The sequence below is a fragment of the Candoia aspera genome, chromosome 1 (assembly GCF_035149785.1).
Source record: "Candoia aspera isolate rCanAsp1 chromosome 1, rCanAsp1.hap2, whole genome shotgun sequence".
In the NCBI taxonomy this organism is placed as follows: Eukaryota; Metazoa; Chordata; class Lepidosauria; order Squamata; family Boidae; genus Candoia; species Candoia aspera.
The window spans coordinates 225,723,532-225,742,792 of record NC_086153.1 but is presented as its reverse complement, the minus strand read 5'-3'; the positions used below and the strand labels follow the sequence as shown (position 1 = coordinate 225,742,792).

The 19,261-nt window shown below is 38.6% G+C and overlaps 1 protein-coding gene across 1 annotated transcript in view; it reads right to left on the bottom strand.

The window, feature by feature from the left end:
- The window catches only part of ARPC2 (actin related protein 2/3 complex subunit 2), a 25,730-nt gene extending 6,469 nt beyond the window's left edge, over positions 1-19,261 (bottom strand). Inside the window, exons 1-7 of the mRNA XM_063288872.1 lie at positions 19,028-19,261; positions 8,532-8,566; positions 6,988-7,100; positions 4,706-4,751; positions 3,919-4,105; positions 2,495-2,588; positions 696-822 (exon numbers count right to left, since the gene is read on the bottom strand). Of these exons, the coding sequence (XP_063144942.1) occupies positions 696-822; positions 2,495-2,588; positions 3,919-4,105; positions 4,706-4,751; positions 6,988-7,100; positions 8,532-8,566; positions 19,028-19,101 (676 nt within the window). The 5' untranslated portion in view covers positions 19,102-19,261. The remainder of the gene's footprint in view (positions 1-695; positions 823-2,494; positions 2,589-3,918; positions 4,106-4,705; positions 4,752-6,987; positions 7,101-8,531; positions 8,567-19,027) is intronic.

Sequence of the window (19,261 nt, the reverse complement as noted above, 5' to 3'; positions counted from 1 at the left end):
GCACCACATAGGTAGTAACACACAATTAGTGGAATTTTAGTGTACCTGCCTTACAGCAATCTAGAAAGCAGGATGTTATGTGTAGCTTTAAAGAATCCTTTTCTTAGCTTGGGATTAGACAGTACTTGCTTAACCTGACTGTATCCTAACAAGATTACCTAACAAGATTAAAAATGGTGCCAAAAGCCTGTGTGATGCCAGTTCTGCTCTACCACCAATTTTCAATTTGAGAGGAAGTCATTAGCAAAAATTAAAAATGGCAACCCTATTGGAAAAGACTGAGTTTTCACCATTAATTAGCCATCAACCTCCAAGATCATACCTGGATTTTAGGAATTCCTGTCTCTAACCTAACCTGGGCATTTGCTGTCCTGTTAGGGGCAACAACTATAACTCTCAAGAAAGCAAATGGAAGTAGATTGCTTTCCTCCAAGTATCCTGTCAATAACTGAAATGTGGCTCAGTGGTATCCTGGATGCAATTTCTGAGTGCATTTGCTTAAGTAGTGACCTCCAAGGTACAGCTGTATACGAAGCATACTAAGAACTGCGTATCACACTACTTTAAAAGGAATGTTTACTGCTGTGTTGTTTGGAAAACGTAGAAAGGGTAATTTCTTAGAAATAAAGGATATATAAACAGCTCTCACATTTTTACCACCCAATCCTAGCCTGGCTGAGAACAGGTTCACTTACCAAATGTGATATATCCAATGTTATCTCCGACTGCTGCGTCTGTATCTTTCAGTTCCAAGGGGGGCTCCCTGTGACTAAAGAGCACTTGAGGGGCTGTGTGACTGGCACGACGGCCCTCTTTAAATTCCTAGGGTAGGAAAAGACATGAGATTGTTGGGATTGTTAAAAAAAAAAACCCACTGAAAACATGGAATACAAATTTAATAAATAAATAAAGATTAAAAACTATACTGTTAGTTGTTATTTATTACTTAACAAGTATACTGTATGCCTGATCATTTTGCTTGTCTAGATTATAGTGATCAAAGAGCTCAGTCTTCTAAACACAGATATAACAAAATCCAAAAGCTCAGGTGTAGTTTACAAAAAAGCACAACTCTTTCACACCCTTACCAAATGGCTTTACTGAGGGGTGCACAAAATCATGTGCACTGCATCATCTCACTGTACTGAAGTAGTGATAGCTAAATTATGATGCTTTGTAAAATATCCTGTATATCATCAGTGATTTAAAAGAAGTAATTTTTACTGCTCTCCCCTTGTCCATTTTATTCAGATTTAAATGGTATTTCTGTCCTATTTTTCCATCATTTAGTTAACTTCTTCACTTTAAAATTATTACACTTGCAAAAATCCCTTCAATGTTCTTCGTCTTTTATTTCTTTCACTTTCCATCAATGCTGCTTCCTACTTCCCTTGCTCCATCAATACAGTATTAACTTTTGGTTAATGCATAATTTCTAGAAAAACAGATGCAAACAGTCAAATCAATTTGGAATTACCAGACTCTGGCGGGACATCCTTCTTCTTGATCCAAAGTATGAAGGGGTTTTTAACATATTCTGCATTTGCATTTGTATATTATTTTCCACAGCTCAACATGAATGTGATGAAATGGTATTTGGCTGTTCTATTAGAATAAGAGTAGGGAGCCCCCTCCTCTGGAACAGTTTATCTGCTGAACTGCGGGTGGCCCCCACCTTTATGGTCTTTGAGAAGGTGAAAATGTGACTTTTCTGGAGTGCTTTTGGATATTAATTGTACACAGTGGTACCATTTTCCATAATTCTAGCTTCTCTAGTTATGATTTTAAGTAATTTTATTCTTATTTTTGCATTTTGCTTTCATTACATAAATCCTGTAAATGGCTTAGAGTCCAGTTGGTTTCAGGTGGTCAGATAAATTTCATAAATAAGTTTCATAAATATATAATCCAACCCAGTGGAATGGAAACAATTCAGGAAGCCCAATGAAAGAGTTTCTAGTAGCTGATATTGGGAGAGTGGGAAAGACAATTGTGCCCCAACAGAGCAGCTCAAATTCTCTTCCCCATCTTCCACTCTACATCCCGCTGGAAATGCTGCCAGCCAGGTGGATGTTGAGACCAAAACAGATAATCTCTCAAATGAGCCTCTGCTTTTCTATTCAAACTCCCTCTTCCCTTCAGCCTTCCTATAGACTGGTGTTTCTCAACCTTGGCTGCTTTAAGATGTGTGGATTTCAACTCTCAGAATTCAACTCCCATGGCTGGCTGGGGAATTCTGGGAGTTGAAGTCCACACATCTTAAAACAGCTAAGGTTGAGAAACACAGCTATAGACAGCAAGACAGATGGCAGATGTCCTTTAATTTGTATTAAAAGCATGTACATTTTGAGAGGCACAGCAATAGCAGTTAGTCTTAGTGGAGAAGAACTTCACTTTAAAGGCAACAGCATATTTAAGATTTAACACATCTTAAAACAGCCAAGGTATGCCAGTCATAATCCACTAGATCTCTACAGAACATAAACAGCCATACCTGCATAAACACCTTTCCAATCACAACGTCATCATCATCCTTAAAAACCGTGCTGAAAACCACTGTGACACGATCTTTCTTTGATTCCACGTACCTAGAGAGAAATTTTAAAAGCCAACTGCTTAAGAATGTCATACTTTCAATACTAAGAGCCCACAGGTTTATAGAATGAGGGATTCACCAATAGTTTAATAGTCCTAGGGAAACATTCCAGATGGCTATCATGAGTATACACAACAGATTGAGAGCCAGTCCAGTGCCACTTTGCAATCCTTACATCCTTTTGGAGTCTACATATGCATTTCCGGAATTTTGAGAAAGTGGTAGGAACACCGCCACAAAACAGAAGGGTCTTCCACAATATGGTTGCCAATGTGAACATGGCCAGTCACAAAACACCCAATTCAGTGAAAAGGTAGTTGCTCAGAAAAAAACTAAACAGAAATACATCTTCCTCCCAACTCTTCCCTTCTCTCATCCTCAACACATGACAAAATCAACTACTTGTCATTCATTACTCATTCAAGAACTGCTCCTCTCCCCGTATCTCCTCTTTTTCTCCCCTCTTTCCTTCTAAAGCATCTCATCGCTCTCCATAGCCTTCCCCAATACACCTTCTGGTCTCCCACTTCTTCCTCTTTCATGTTGGCCCCAGCAACCCTGATTCTGTCACTTCCTCCTCCATGAGATCACCCCCTACAATCCATCTAAAGTTTCTCCAATATGATCTCCTTCATATTCAAGCAAAAATTACAAGGGTAGGGCTTTCCTTTTACTCTAGGCAGCCAGTAGTATTTCAAAGCAAAGCTCACTGGACTTTTTGAGTTTCTCTACATCCACACAGAGCAGTTGGGGGTGGGGCTGAGGAACAAAAGTGGGCATGCCTATTTTATTTTTAATGCAGCATGCCTATTTTAAGATTTGCACTTCAGAGATTCTCTGCTTCAACAGCAAGAACATTTCAGTTTTCAGCAATCAGGGTTAGAGGAGACTCTGAGGGCTGCAGAAGTGGGATTCAGGAGCTATAGGCTGCAACTCCTACTTCAGTACAAGGGGACAGTGCTTCATGATTTTAAACTAACTGAAGTTCTTTAAAAAAATAATATATTAGTAGGGCAGTCTGAATGCAGAGTGTAGTTATCTGCAGACTCAATAGTGTTCCTGTACACTACATTGTGTATAGTACCTCACATATATGGGAAACTTGTGTAAGTTGATTTGTGCTGCACATGTTTCAAACAAGCTTTAGCTTTAACCAGCTGTCAAAACTTATCTACAGAAAGATCTGCCATTTCCTATCTAAAAGAGCTTTTGGATGCCAAACAATAATGGATAGATGAACATGGAATGTTTTGAACATCTTGAAATCTGAGGGTCTGGAAACTGATTGAGTTGAGGGGTAAAAAAAAGACAATACTTCTTACATTGTCTCATCATCTCGGTAATGGATGACTGCTCTCTTCTCTCCATCTTTGCCTTCCTCTTGGAACTTGAAATATTTCTCAAATACTGAGGCAAAACAGTTGCGTTTCAGCATGCCTGCTTGGTGGACAATGGAGTCTTTGGCAGCCGGAAGGTTTTCCAAGTCATACAACAAAGAGACATTGTAACCTAGAACAGGTAAATAATAAGAATATTTGCAAATTTTCTTTCACTCTAATTCTTTCTGGAGAAAGCAATACAATACTGGTCAGTCATTCACAAGTTATTTCTTTCCAATTTTCCAGCAGTAAAATATTCAAATAAAATACTTGCAATATTAAACATGCTTCTCTTCCTTCTATCAGGCAACTGTTTCTCCTCCTTTTCCCAACTCTGAGAGAAAGCAATTCCTATCCCTGCATTTTGGGACAAATGAGTGGGAAGCAGTACTGTCGAAGGTAACCATGGTTTTCCAGAGCTTCTGAATGCCTGTCATTCTCTTTACACAGTACAAAGAATCCCTAACCAGATAAGCGGGGCCTTGTTTGGGGGTGGATCCAGAATCATAGCTTATGCTGCAGAGAAATACAGCTCTGATGTTCTCATCCCTCCATGTGGAACTCTGAAGAGAGGCGGGTATTTTTTTAAATAGCAGTGTAACAAGGAGATCCCAACTGTGAGCTGGCTTGCAAACATGGAGAGCAATTTCTCTCTTTGAAAGGCAGAGAATAATTACAATTCAACAGCAGATTGAATAAGAATCAAGGCACAAATTATGCCGAGGCTTACCAGACTCTGGAGTTACCAAGTAGTTTCCATACACTCTCTTTAATAACTAGAAGACAGAGAAAATTGCTGTGAGCTTTGACATATCTTCTCATTTGGTCCCTTCGGAATTTCTTGTCCTTAAAATCTCTAAATCTTTTCTAGTCACTTCTAGGTGTCAAATCATTTTTTTAGCTATCCCAATTATTATTTCTAACCATCTCAAAATAAAAATGCAAACAGCAGTTATTAAAGAATGATGGGAGATCAAATGCACAATGAAACCAAACAGCCTAATTTACCACTGTTATGCTGTTCTCACCTTGGAGAGTCATTTAGATATTGTTCAGCTCAAGATAGGACAGATATATAAACTTTACAATTTGTTGTCTTTAGTGGGGCCATATTGTCTATGCTTTCTTTTCCCCAAACCAGCCTACTACTGCAGGAAGGCAAGAAGTAAATTGGTGAGCAGTGTACAACTGAATCTATGAATGAACTAATTGTGATACAATCTGCATTATTTCTGCCATAATGCCTCTATCTGCATTTTATCCAATGAGGAAATGAATATACTATGTCCTTCAAATATTAGCATTTCCCACATTCAGTCTTGAGAATATGAAATTTGGCTACTCCTTTCAAGTTAACAGAACTGCAATTTAGATATCATATGAAGAATTCTACAGTATTTTAGCTAAATACACCCATGTTTGCTCTCCTTAAGTTACTTGCTGGTCAGTGCATTTTTGAACTATGAAGTTTATATATACAACAACTCTTATCATTTATCATAATGCTTTCATCTGGAAACAAAGAGCAAAAGGGAGAGCCAGAGATCTTTCCAATATTTGTGGACTAAGCACTGGAACCAACCATACCCTGAGCTGGAAGAGATCTATTTCTCCTTTCTTCTCAGAACCAAATCCACCTCAAACTGCCTTTCTCAGACAAAACAGGCACCAGGGTTTCAGAATATGTACAGTGGTTGGCATGACCCTTAGCTCCTGGGCTTTCATACCCTTTGGCTCTTCTTAGATGATCCTCTAAACAATTCAAGCAATGATATAAGCTGTTTTCTACATAAGCCAACACCAATTGCAGCATGAATGCTACAATTATGAAACATCTGAAAATCATTTCAGGAACTGAGTCACACTTTCTGTTGAGACATTCAACCACAAGGCACAGAAAGGACTATTTTTTCTACCATAAATGGCTCTCTTCAAGAGACTTGCAATGTAACACAAATTTATCAGTTCATTCTTTAGAAGCAGAATGAGCTAGACTTAAGCAGACCTATAGTATGAGGGTGTCCTTCTCTCTGTTTAGTTTTTACTTTGCTGTCAGGACCAGAGTTATTCGCCAGAACACAGGTAATGTTGGAAACTAGCTTCAGCAGATAGCAATACCAAACCGACCCTGGCTGATTCAAGTGCTAAGCAAGAATCCTCTGGCTGATACTTAGATGCGGTGGGGAGGGGGCAGTCTTAGAATTCCAGGGCTGCAGGCGAGACAGGGAAGTTGAAAAATACATCTTGGAAGAAGGCAGAGCAAACCATTTCCATAACACTACCAAGAACACTGCACGGATGCAATCATCAGGAATTGTGTTTGACGAAAGTGTCTTTACCAGTGTTCAATACTGGAAACAAAATTTAGTTTGTTCCTTGAGAATGTGTTGATTCTATTATAAGACTGAAAGAACACAGACATTTAAAGCAGCTGTGGGCGATTAAATCCCAAATATGCCTTCCTTTGAAGATAGCTTCTTGGCTGCAAATATTCAGATATAAGCTACCCCAAATACCTATTCTTCTACAGAAGGAGGGCATGAAACAACTGGACTTTCAGCAAGTCAGGAAAAGGAGAATGTGTAAGAAAGCGCTTTCTGAGATGTTGCACCTAAACAATTTAGGATTAGATAGGTCCGAGCTGACATCCTAAATCATAGTCATAATATCTACTTCTGTTAAAGCACTGAATATTTTATGTTGCTGATTGCATAGTGCAAACCAGTCTATCCTCTGTTTGTGGAAATCAATAGCTTTAGAATACTCCTTCTTGACTGGATGCATCTGTTTACTTAATTATTTAACTGTCTTGAAAATTCATATTATATAACCAAAAAACCCCAAAAGTCTTGAGGAAGCAATGAAGTTTGTGTATATTCTTAAACACAGTAATAACAAAATGCATTTTAACAGAGAAAACAGACTGGTGATATCATGGTTAGCTTACAAAGAACTAATAGATGCATATGGGGAAGCTTTCATATAAAACATATGCAATATGTCCAGTCTTACCTCATCAGCGCCATGTTCCTGGAGTTCTTTGTAGAATTTCAGAGAAATACTGACCATAACCTTAGTTTTATCACCATTTGGATTGGAAATATGGTAAAGGACTCCATCAAAGTCTAGGAAGAAAGCATTTGAAAATTTGAAGTGCTTGCATATTTTCAACTTAGGTACATATTGGAGGATGAAGCTGTCTAAACAAGGTACATAGCATTTGTACACATTGTGAACTTATTACCACTACAGATTCTATAAAATGGCAGTAAAAACCCACTACATGCAACTATATGTAAAGAGTTAATCAAGTTAAAATGAAATATGATAAGGATGGAAAAATCAATCAAATATGGTTTCTCCCAGTTTTTATTACTCCATCTTAACATTTGTTCTGCTCTGTACATCACTGGGATTTTTCTGAAGTCCCATGAAAATTCTTAGTTATACATACTATAAGTAAAAATACAACATATATTTTTCTGCATTTCTCTTTAGATATATACTTTTCCATACAAATCTGCATTTTGGGTGGAAAACTACAAAATAAAATTCAGAGTATGAATACTAAAGGACAGCTGCATTTCAATCTCCATGTTAGTTCAAGAAACTTGAATTAGGTAAGGTTGCATTAAAGATAACCAAGCACCTTTATCTTTCATACCTATTATTAGTGCAAAATAATCAACTTCACCAAAACGGTCTCTTTCAACTGTACTGAACTACAATTAATGTCATCCCAAGTAATGGCTGAGCATGGTGGATCATGTATTCAAACAGCTGGAGGCCCCAGCTTGGAGAAGGCTGAACATCTGGTTCTAAAGGTTTTTATTAGAGCTAAAAACTCACAAACCTGAGAAAAGGAACAAATTTCAAAAGCACAGAAAGTATTATCTGATGCTCAGAGAAATTAACAGAAAATCTTTACAATGGCCTGCTCCTGTGAGGCACTACATTGGGGCAATCAGCCCAAGCATTCACTGTTAAGACTGCAGAGCTACAGAAAAAGCAGAATGAATATCCAGACAAGAAAATAGTAATCTCTGTAGTAACACTGCAATAAAATGAAAGTTAATGTCTATATTAAAATCACAAAGTAAAAATAGGAATCAAAGTCTAAAGTATCTTTCACAATGGGTCCCTGGATAAGTTACAATATGTTAAGAGAGTATTATTGGCTTATAGATCTTCAAGGAACACCACATAGCAGAACCAAGTAGACCATAAAGCCAGTGATCAAATTCACACATTATGTTAAGCCAAAATGAGATCTGTTTGGTCTTGGCTTATCACAATCAGTGAGCTGAGCAATTATGGATTGTAAACCATGGTTTGTAATTTAACAGTATATGAACCAATCTACAGCTTGTTAAACAAACCATTATAAAAACAAACTACATCTTACAACAACGTGTAAAACCAACCTGTGAAAGGATCTGACTGGTTGCTGCCACTAATATATCAGCAGCAACAGATCAGGCACTGAAAATCCATCTTTAGATATTTTAATTTCACTTCTTTTTACACAAATAAGTTTTTTAAAAAATGGAACTTACCTGCAAACGTTACTTCTACTGCCTCTGGCTTGTTTCTAAGGGAAGAGAGAAGAAAATAAAAGATGAATTAATTATAACAAATTTAAGGAGCTAGGGCACATTTCATCAAAAAGGCTGAATTTTAGGTTTTCCTCTATATCCTTTCAAACATATCCATAACTATTATGCATTTGTCATGTTGTAGCTTTTAATTAGCCCCTCCCTCCCTTGGCTCTACAGTGAAATGAACAGAAATATACACTTAATTCTGGCAAATACATTTTCATAGTCTGAAGTAAATAGAACTCAAATACCCATTTCCCCTCACCTGTATAGAACAGCTTAATGATAGACATTTCTGATATATTTTTTGCTGCATTAAACAGGCATACAGAGTTGTAAAACAGCTGTGCACTACTCTGACAATCCTGGGCCTTTCCTCTTTGAAAAAGTGCAAGGTAGCTGAACCAAGGTTTCAGGAAGCTATAGTTTGTAAACGATTCAGCTGAGAATGAAGTGGGAGCTCCTGTTTCCTCTGCTCAAATTGAGGTTGGAAATGTCTGTTTGACCAGAGGAAAGGATGGCTAAAGAGGGCGGGGTTTCTTCTTCCAGATGCCCAACTTGACATCTTTTGACCCACAATAGAATAGAGGGGAAGTGAATCTGGCCAGACTGTTGGAATCCAACAATTAAAGACATATGATCCAGGAAAAAAGATCACAGTAGCAAAAATCAAACAAGGCTTCTAAACGGCATCCTTTGTCATTTATTGTAGCATGCATGTCTGAATAGGTCATTCAGAATATCAATTTCAAACTTACTTGTTTCTACTACTACTTTTATTAACTCAAAATGTAACAGTATGGGAAAAAGTGAGTACATTTTCAATCCCAAATTTACTTTTTTTTGTCCTTTTCTCTTGTTTTTGAGAATTACTTCTTCATTCTCATCCACAAAAGAATAATGTAAAATCTCAATGCTCTTAGGTTATATAACAAGTTTTAGAAATCTCTACACATTTACCAGAGTGAAGGATCTAGGCACAAAAAATTAACTCAGTTTTTTGGTGATAATATAGACAACAGAAAGCAACATTATTTGATTGATTTGATTGATTGATCCAATTTATATAGCCGCCCATCTCACATTTGGGACTCTGGGCAGCTTACAATTAAAACATAAGCAATACCAAAAAATCAAAAATCAAAACAGCCATACCAACAACAAAAACATTTAAACAATTAAAAGCAATACAACACAATCACCAGAAGATAACACAGCCATTCAAGAACTGTACAGCTATTTTATGGGCTCCACACCACTCTCTGACCCCTAGGCCAGATGGCAAAGCCAATTCTTCAGGCCCTTCTGGAAGACGATCAAAGTTGGGGCCAGCCTGATCTCGGAAGGAATGATGTTCCATAAGGCAGGTACAGCAGCAGAAAAGGCCTTCCTGCTGGATCCCGCCAGATGACACTCTAGTTGACGGAACCTGCAATAAACCTCTTCTGCTGGACCTGATGGGACAGGTAGATGTCACTGGGGAGAGGTGATCCCTCAACTAACCCGGCCCTATGCCATGTAGGGCTTTATAGGTTATCACCAGCACCTTGAACTGGATCAGGAAGCAAACTGGTAACCAACGCAGCTCGTAGGGCAGAGGTGTAACATGCACAGATCTAGGTGTGCATGTAACTGCCTGCACCACTGCATTTTGTGCCAACTGAAGCTTCCGAATACTCTTCAAGGGCAGCCCCATGTAGAGCTCATAACAATAATCCATACAGGAGGTGACTAGGGCATGGGTGACTGAGCATAGAATGGGTGACTGAGCAAGGAATGGACACAACTGATGCACAACTCAAAGCTATGCAAAGGTCCTCCTAGACACAACTGTCAGCTGCTCTTCAAGCAAGAGTCGTGAGTCCAGAAGGACTCCAGATTGTGTGCTGGGTCTGTCTGGGGAAGTGCAACCCCATCCAGAACCAAAGATGGTACATTCCTAGATCCCCATGGCCCCAAAACCCAAAGCCACTCAGTCTTGCCAGGCCTGAGCTGAAGCCTGTTGTGCCCCATCCAAACCCCTATAGCCTCCAGACACTGAGACAGAATGTTGGCAGCATTGTTACTTCACCAGGGGCAGAGATATATAGTTGGGTATCCTCAGCATACTGATGATACCTCACCCCATGGCTACAGATGACCTTACCCAGCAGCTTCATGTAGATGTTAAATAGGAGCAGAGAGCATACCGAACCCTGAGGCACCCCACAATTCAAGGGCCAAGGGCGGGACCTCTCACCCCAAATCAAGACCATCTGAAACTAACCACTGAGGGAGGAAGAGAACCAGCTCAATAAAGTGCTGCCCACTCCCAATCCCTGCAGCTGGTCCAGAAGGATACCATGGTCAATGGCATCGAAGGTTGCTGAGAAGTCAAGAAGAGCAAGGATGGACGCACAACCACCATCCCATTCTCATGAAAGGTCATCAAAAACCGCAGCCAATGCTGCCTCAGTCCCATACCCAGACCTGAAACCCAACCTAAAGGGGTCCAGATAATCCACTTCATTCAGGACCCTCTGAAGCTGTTGTGCAACCACCTTCTCAACAATCTTCCCACATTTACACACATATACTTTTATAGCATTTAGAGAATAAAAACAAGAGGTAAAGAAAAGAACAATGGAAAATAGAAATAACTGAAAGAGCAATAACTGAAATAGAAATAAGGAATGAATGCTGGAAATTAGCAACATTCTTTTTCTATACTAATTATAGAAGATCCATTTCAAACTTCCTTGTTTTAGCATATAAGAATATACTGTCTATATAGTGGGTGCTTGTAATTCAGAATTATATGAAATGAATATAAAATGGCAAAGAATTATCTTGGTGATATCCCTTTCTGCCTATATCTATTGGTTCTCCAGGCAGTTTCTTCAAAGAAAATACCATACCAAATATAAATGCTAGGAAAGACCTCTCTGCACAACCCTCTATCTTTCCATTCCTACACCTGCACAAAAAAGGTAGAAATAGTTGAATGTCTGAGTTCTAATATTATGAGATAGGGAGAAAATGGTTTCCTTACTCGTTTCTCATACCATGCACAGAACATAATCTCTTGTAACCACTTCCTGTTACAATTTCACACAGATCTTATTTGCTGTTCCTCTTTGCTTGTTCTAGGTTGAAAGTTCCCTGAAATTTGCAGAAGGGCTGTATCATTCCTGATCTATCACCATTTAATGTAACAATTTACCTTAAGTAAGAAAACACCTTGCTACAGGACTGTTTACTAATGCACACAGTAAAGAGAAAAGAGAGAAGCAAAGGTTTATTCCTTCCTGGCCTCTTTCAGCACTCCCATATAAAAGTCTCTAGAGTGTAAAAAAATGGAGAGTAAACAGTATCAACCTACAGTCCATATTGAACTAATGATCACCAGATGCAGACTTTTTATCTACAGATGTTCTACTATGAAAAACAGTAATTAATGTATCAAGTCTAAACCTTTGACCCATTTACAGTGGATAAAGTGATACATAACATATCCAGCTAAGATATGGGATGTTTCTCAATTTTTCTTTTGACAAAGTTCAGTGCGGTTTTTATATTCATATTATATATTATATTTTCCGCATATTATGCTAGACTCTGATGAGGCCTTCTGCCAGGCCATGAAAATGTGTTGGTCACATCCAAAGAGGTTCTATGATGTATTTACTGCATTCTCTGGCACATTCCTATCATATTCACTATACATCCATACCTCTACCAAGACAAAATTATAATTTTGTCTAGAAAGGATTCAAATGGCTAAATACATATGCATAAAGGCTTCTTTTCCATTAAAGATTCCACTTTTGCTAGAATCATGACAAGTTATATACATATTTCTTGTCCACAAAGGAAGGCAACATCCGAGATTTCATTTTCAATCTCATATTTGCAATCATATAAGCTAAATCCAAAACGTTGGATTTTATGTCTCAAAACTAATCCTACTCTTGCGTAGTGCAATTATAAGACACATTGCTTTAGGTGCAGTTATAAAAGACTATCACTTCTATAAAGAAAAATCTTGAATATTTAACTCCGTTTTAATGAGCTACTGTCCAGCTAAAAGCTTCATAAAGCCTAGACCATTCATTTTCGCAACAGCAAAACATTATACAGTTAGAATATTGTTTTATATTATCAGCTTTTGGGGGCTATTGGAAAGGAAATTATTATGATCACTTTTTTTTCCATTTGCACAGTATCTTTTGGGTCAGCAAGAAGATACTAATGCACAAACTAACAGTAAGTTATAGAATGCAAAACAGATTATTGTACATTTTGTATAGAATTTGCCTCTTATCTGTAAAATCAGAACAAAGTGGGGTACAATGCACATAGGAGGCATACATGGACAATGCAGCCTAGTTAAGGAGATTGCTTGATTCACAATTAATGTCTGGTCCAAATAATAAAGCAAAGGGAGGATTCCAGTGTGCACAAAACAAGGGGCACACTGGGTTTTGGAATACATACTACTAGCAAACTCACATATTACAATCCTAACAAAATTACTTGGGGAAAAAGCTTTTGTTCAGAATGAACATACTAGTCTTCAGAAACAATTACAAATCCGTACAATCAAATACAAGGAGGAATCAATCAGATAAAAAGAAGGAATCAACATGAGATAGGGCTAGCCCATCTGCCTTGAGTATTATATTTCTGAGCAGAAGGATAAGTCAACACATTCTTTTAATAAAACAAAGGCTATTGTTAATTCAGCTACTACTGCGCCATCTCTTCTTCAGAATGTCTGCTTCAGTACAGTGCTTCTAGCATATTTATGTATTCTTTATACAGCAATGCTGATGTCCCACATTAAAGGACTGATTGAAGCCTTACATTAAAGTGTTCACATGACAAGAAGAGCCAGTACTTGTATTTTCAAGTCACAGTACACTTCAGCAGCAATCACCTGATCTGAGTGCCTAGCAAGGACTGCAACACATGTTGCATTTCTTTCTTTTTATAAATTTATTTATTAACCAGAAAGTAAATACAAATAGTCACACAAAAAAAGAAAAAAAAATGTTATTGATATACAAGAAAAATAAAAAAATAAAAACATTAAGAAACTACTTGGTTACAAATTACAGGTAGTCCTTGCTTAATAACCATTCATTTAGCGACAGTTCGGACTTACGATAGCACTAAAACCTGACTTATGATCAGTCCTTGCACTTATGACCATCGCAGCATCCCTGCAGTCACATGACCACAATTTGGACGCTTGGCAACCAGTTCACATTTACAACCACTGCAGCATCCCATGGTCACGTGATTGCCGTTTTTGACCTTCCAAGTCAGCTTCCAGCAAGCAAAATCAATGGGGAACCACATGATTCCCCTAACAACCACGTGGTTCACTTAATGGCCATGTGATTTGTTCAAGGACCACTGCAAAAATGGTCGTAGAATTGGGTCGAATTTGCTTAATGACCGCATTGCTTAGCAACTGAAATTCTGGTCCCAATTGTGGTCATTAAGCGAGGACCACCTGTATACTCTTTCCGCCCATTGTGCCCCAACCAATAATTGCAGTCAATATATTTATAAGCATTAGCAATTGCTTCTGATTTTTATTTCAGTCCTTTCCTCTATTTTCCCTTAGAAACCGTACTTTAAAAATCTAAGTTTGCCTTGCTGTTTAATACCCATGTTGTACTCCAACTACACATTGAAATGTCTCAGGAAAGAAATTACATATTCAGAACGACAGTATAAGCAATCACTTTACTGAAATTCTTATATACGGTAAAATTCCCTGAGAAGAGAGAAGGTGAAGAAACCAGCTACTATGAAAAAGTTACAGTATTAAAAACTTTCATCTGACCATTTTTAGGAGACTTTCCACGATGGCCTGCAGACTAATCAATCAGAACTATTTATAGCAGGGTTTCTTCACCAGGGTTCCATGCAACCCTAGGGTTCCATGAGATGTCACTAGGCATTCCCTGGGAAATCATGATTTATTTAAAAAATTATTTCAGATTCAGGCAACTTCACATTAAAGACTTAAGTTTCATTATTTTTAGTTGAAGAACACTGTTAATGCATATATACAGGCCTACACATGAAACAAATATAGTAATTTTGTAACTCCCAGCCTATATGTGAGCCTGAATGTGCAGGGGTTCCCCGAGCCTGAAAAATATTTCAAGGGTTCCTCCAGAGTCAAAAGGTTGAGAAAGGCTGGTCTATAGATATTCTATTGTCAATCATTTTTTGCTGAGTGATTATGTGCCATCAAGTCAGCATCAACTCTTTATGACCACATAGATTTTCTCTATAATGATCTGCCCCTAACCTGGTATGCCTGGAAAATTTAACAAATATTTTACTTGTTAATATTTTCAGATAACCAGATTTTGTTCTAAACTGGTTACTGTAAATTATTTATAATTAGGCCTAAATTAAACCTGATACTGTAAGGCTTAAAGGATCATTTGAAGTTAAAAAAAATCTGAAAAGGTATGCGAAGGGCAGCTCTACAGATACCATGAAATCTTAAGTGCTACACTTCTGCACTAAAGTTCAAAATATTTCATTGTGTGTCACTTTCTCATGTTAATCATAATGTGGGAAAGAACAACACATGCCCTTTATAATTACACTAAAATTAAAGTGAAAACTGCTAAATAAAGCAGCAGGGTATGACTTAGCACAGCATAAGTGATATAGGCATAATGCTGGCAGATAATACACCCACCAATGCTGATGAGAGAGAACGCTTAGCATTCTGGGCTGCTCTAAAGCTCTAATTTTTAAGAGCATCAATTACTTAATGTTCTTGAACATTTATGGATAAAGTCATGCAAGTGTTTATGCAAAAATGCAAACAAAGGAAGTTTGATCTAAAAAATGAATGCCAGATATATTTCCTAAACTTACTTTGCCCTTTGTTCTCTATTATACAAACACAACATTTCAGTTCAAATTCAGTGGGCAAATAGAATCAAATCAAGAACACATTTATCTCAATTCAGCAAGCATTTCGTTTGGTAATAGTGGAATGTAGTGCATAAATGAATTCAGTTCCATGGCCTGATCCAACAGTGAACATAACCCTTTGAAAAACAGCATTCTATAACATGTAATTCAGAAGGGACAAGGAAAAGCCTCCTTGCTCCTCCATCAAACAAAGGGGAGGAAGGGTTTCCAAATTTTTAATAAGAAATGTCATGTAATCTATTGAATCACAGCTGTCACATATTAGCCTGGCTTTATTACTGGGTTTTATCTGAAAACACAGCTAAGAAACTAGCAGCCCCCAAATGTAAGTCAAGTTTTATAATCATAAGACTCAAGTGCATTATTGCCTGGCTATTCTACAGCACAGTTACTTGTTTCACTCTGTTCATATTTGCAACTGTAAAGATAATCTTATTTTAAGGAGACTCAAACAAGTACAATATATTGTTTTCAAATTTAACATGCATAGTGACCTATTTTTAAAAGAATAGCACCCTGAATATTGGGAAATCTGGCTGATTATTTCTCCAATTACTATAGGAAATAAAGCTCTCTGGACACACCCATTAGGTGTATTTTAAGAGATGACTCAGCTTGAAGCAAATAGCTTAGCATTCATTTCAGTTCTTTGTCTTGACTCTGAGCTTGTCAGGACATGGCTTCTGTCCTTAAAAATGCAGAAGTTATAACTTCCTTTCTGTTTATATACTAGTAATACTAGTACTTGTTCTCAAGAGAGCTTTTTATATTAGCTGAGAGATGTGTTCAACTGGATGTTACTAAAAGTTGCTTAATATATTAACATTTTATTGGGCATGGCAATTATACATGGAACAGACATTTTGCAAATATGAATGCCACTATGTACATGAGCTGGCCAGACAGATGTTAGATGTATATAAATTAAAATTACCACAGAATGTCAAAGCTTAGTATATGAGTTTGGGGAAGTTAACCTCAACAAACACAGAGATTAATAAAATAGAAAAGATGCTTTGAATTAACCAGAGTAAAGGCAGAGTAAGACAATAAACACACACAACTGCATGTAATAAAGAAGGGTAACCATAAGCTCTATAGGATTTCCATCATCCTTCTGGCAAACATGAGCTTAGTGCATAAAAGACAGCACATTCACTTCTTTTCTGAAGTCTTCAGAAGCATCCACTGAAAGCAACATAGTAATTTGCACACATATTTACCTAAAGCAACGTCACTTCAAAAAATACACGCCTACAAATATGAAACTTCCAATGATGTGACTCTCCAGAGTCTCACATTATTTGGGACTGGCACTAAGAACATGTAAACACTCAGGATCATCAGATGTGGCTACAGCTACTATCTGAAAACATAGTTCAAGGACTTACAAGACTGCATATTCCCCTACAGTCCAGCAACAGTCGCAGATCATCAACAGGGCATCTCTTGTGAATCCCACAATAGATGCATTGGACATGAACAGTTGTAACTGAATTCTTCATGGCTGAGCTCACATTATGGAACAAACTGCCACTTAATGACCAAAGTTCATTACAGGAACTAAAATATATCCAGGTCGTTTAATGTTTTTGTGGTTTTTATGTTAAATATTCACTGTCTTAATTTTTAGTGGTTTGTGTATTTTATTTTTAATGACTGCCCGGAGCTGTTAAAAGAGTAGGTGGTACATACAAGTTCTAAATAAATAAAAAAGTGGTATGTTACTCTCCAGATTTCACCATGCAATATCATCATGGGATATGGTGCTATATTGCACAGAAAGGCCCACTTAAGTATGACAGTGAAGTTAAAAGTGCTACAAACTCAGCTGTATCTACCGCATTAGAGAAATGGCTCTTATTTAAACTAAGTTTCTGAATGTATCGATTGATTTAATAGCTTAAGTTGGCAATATTTTATGCATAGTCAGTAGATACAATATTTTACCAAAATTTAAAAAAATTATAAATTTATTTTAAAAAAAGCATCACAGACATGCTTCTACTAGATACTGGAATATAACATAATGAAAGGCAGAAATATTTAGAAGAAACAGTGACCCAAACTGTCTAAAATAATTTTTTTTCAGTACTACGTGAGGGGTGCATAGTAGACTGCATCCTAATTTCCAGCAAACCAATTAAGTAAAGGTAAAGGTTTCCCTTGACATTAAGTCCAGTCGTGTCCGACTCTAGGGGGCGGTGCTCATCTCCATTTCAAAGCCGAAGAGCCGGCATTTGTCTGTAGACACTTCCATGGTCATGTGGCCAGCATGACTACACGGAACACCGTTACCTGCCCGCCGAAGCGGTACCTATTTATCTACTCACATTGGCATGTTTTCAAACTGCTAGGTTGGCAGGAGCTGGGACTAGCAATGGGAGCTCACCCCGTCACACGGATTCGAACCGCTGACCTTCCGATCGGCAAGCTCAGCAGCTCAGCGGTTTAACCTGCAGCGCCACCGCGTCCCATAGCAAACCAATTAGCTGCTGGGAATTTGGGGGATTTTTGAAGACTATTGAAATATGTGGATTTTTATTTTATTCTGCAAGGCATTTCTCGACTATTCATTCTAACAAACCTCTTGATAGATAGGCTGTGTGAACACCTACTTCAGACAAATGTTTTCAATGAGTTTATACACAAAATGGCCAAGAAACTAGAATATCAAACCCACACAAGGAATAGTAAAAGATAAACCATACCCAAGATACATTCAGTAGGCAGGCAATTTGGGAATTCAAATCGTTTTGCATTTTTCCAAGTGTGAATGTCAACATCTCCCTTTTCTAGATTTTCTTAGAAAAATATGCACAGCCTCCTGAGAAAATGTTAAAAATGCTTGACCTTCGTATTGTGTCAGAACAGTTAGAGGTATGTCTAAAACGTATACTGTTTATATAAAGTAGGGAATACACCCAGTTTTAAAACAAAGGTGATCAAACCAGTTGCCAGGGAAAGAACACTTCCTGAGGAACAGAAAAGCAAGCACATGAGCAAACGCCGAGAAACTTGGCAACATGGTGTGATCACTCTAGTGCCTATGGTTACTCTGATACAAGTATTCTAAAAGACTTCTACCGACTGAATCTTTTCGGGCCCGGAAGGAGAACTACGAACATGTTGACAGTGGGAGGGAAGAAATGCCAGAAACCGCCTTCAAGCTGGGCCGATAGTTCAGCACCGAGTCACTTCTAAATGGCGAGATTCTTCCCAGCGGAAGAGCAGCTGGCCTGGCTCCGCGCCCCTCGCCTACTCGTTGGAGTTCCGCCAGCGGGCAGTCAAAGTGGCAGCGGGAAAAGAACCGATGACAGCGTGGGAGGGCAGGGGTGGGGTGGGAGCTAGGCCTAATATCCCCGTCCGGTCGCTCGGGAGCCCTGCCAGCCTGCCTTCCTTAGCAGGCAGCCGGCCGGTGAGGGCGCCTGGGCCGAGCACCGAGCACCCGTTCCGTTTGCCGCCCGCCCGCTGCCACTCCCACTCTCTCAGCCTCTCACCCAGCGGCCGCGCCCTCGAACTTGAGCGCGAGCGTCTCCTCAATGATGCGGTTGTTGACCTCCAGCAGGATCATGGCGACGGCAACGGTGAGGAGGGGTACGGAAGCCGGGCGGGGGAGGAGGAGGAGCGGGGGACAGGGGAGGGGAAAAAATCCACCTAGCCGAGGAGCGCGCTGCACCGGGGACCCGCCCGACTCCAGTCGCTTCCGCCACGAGGGCCCCACCCACTTCTCC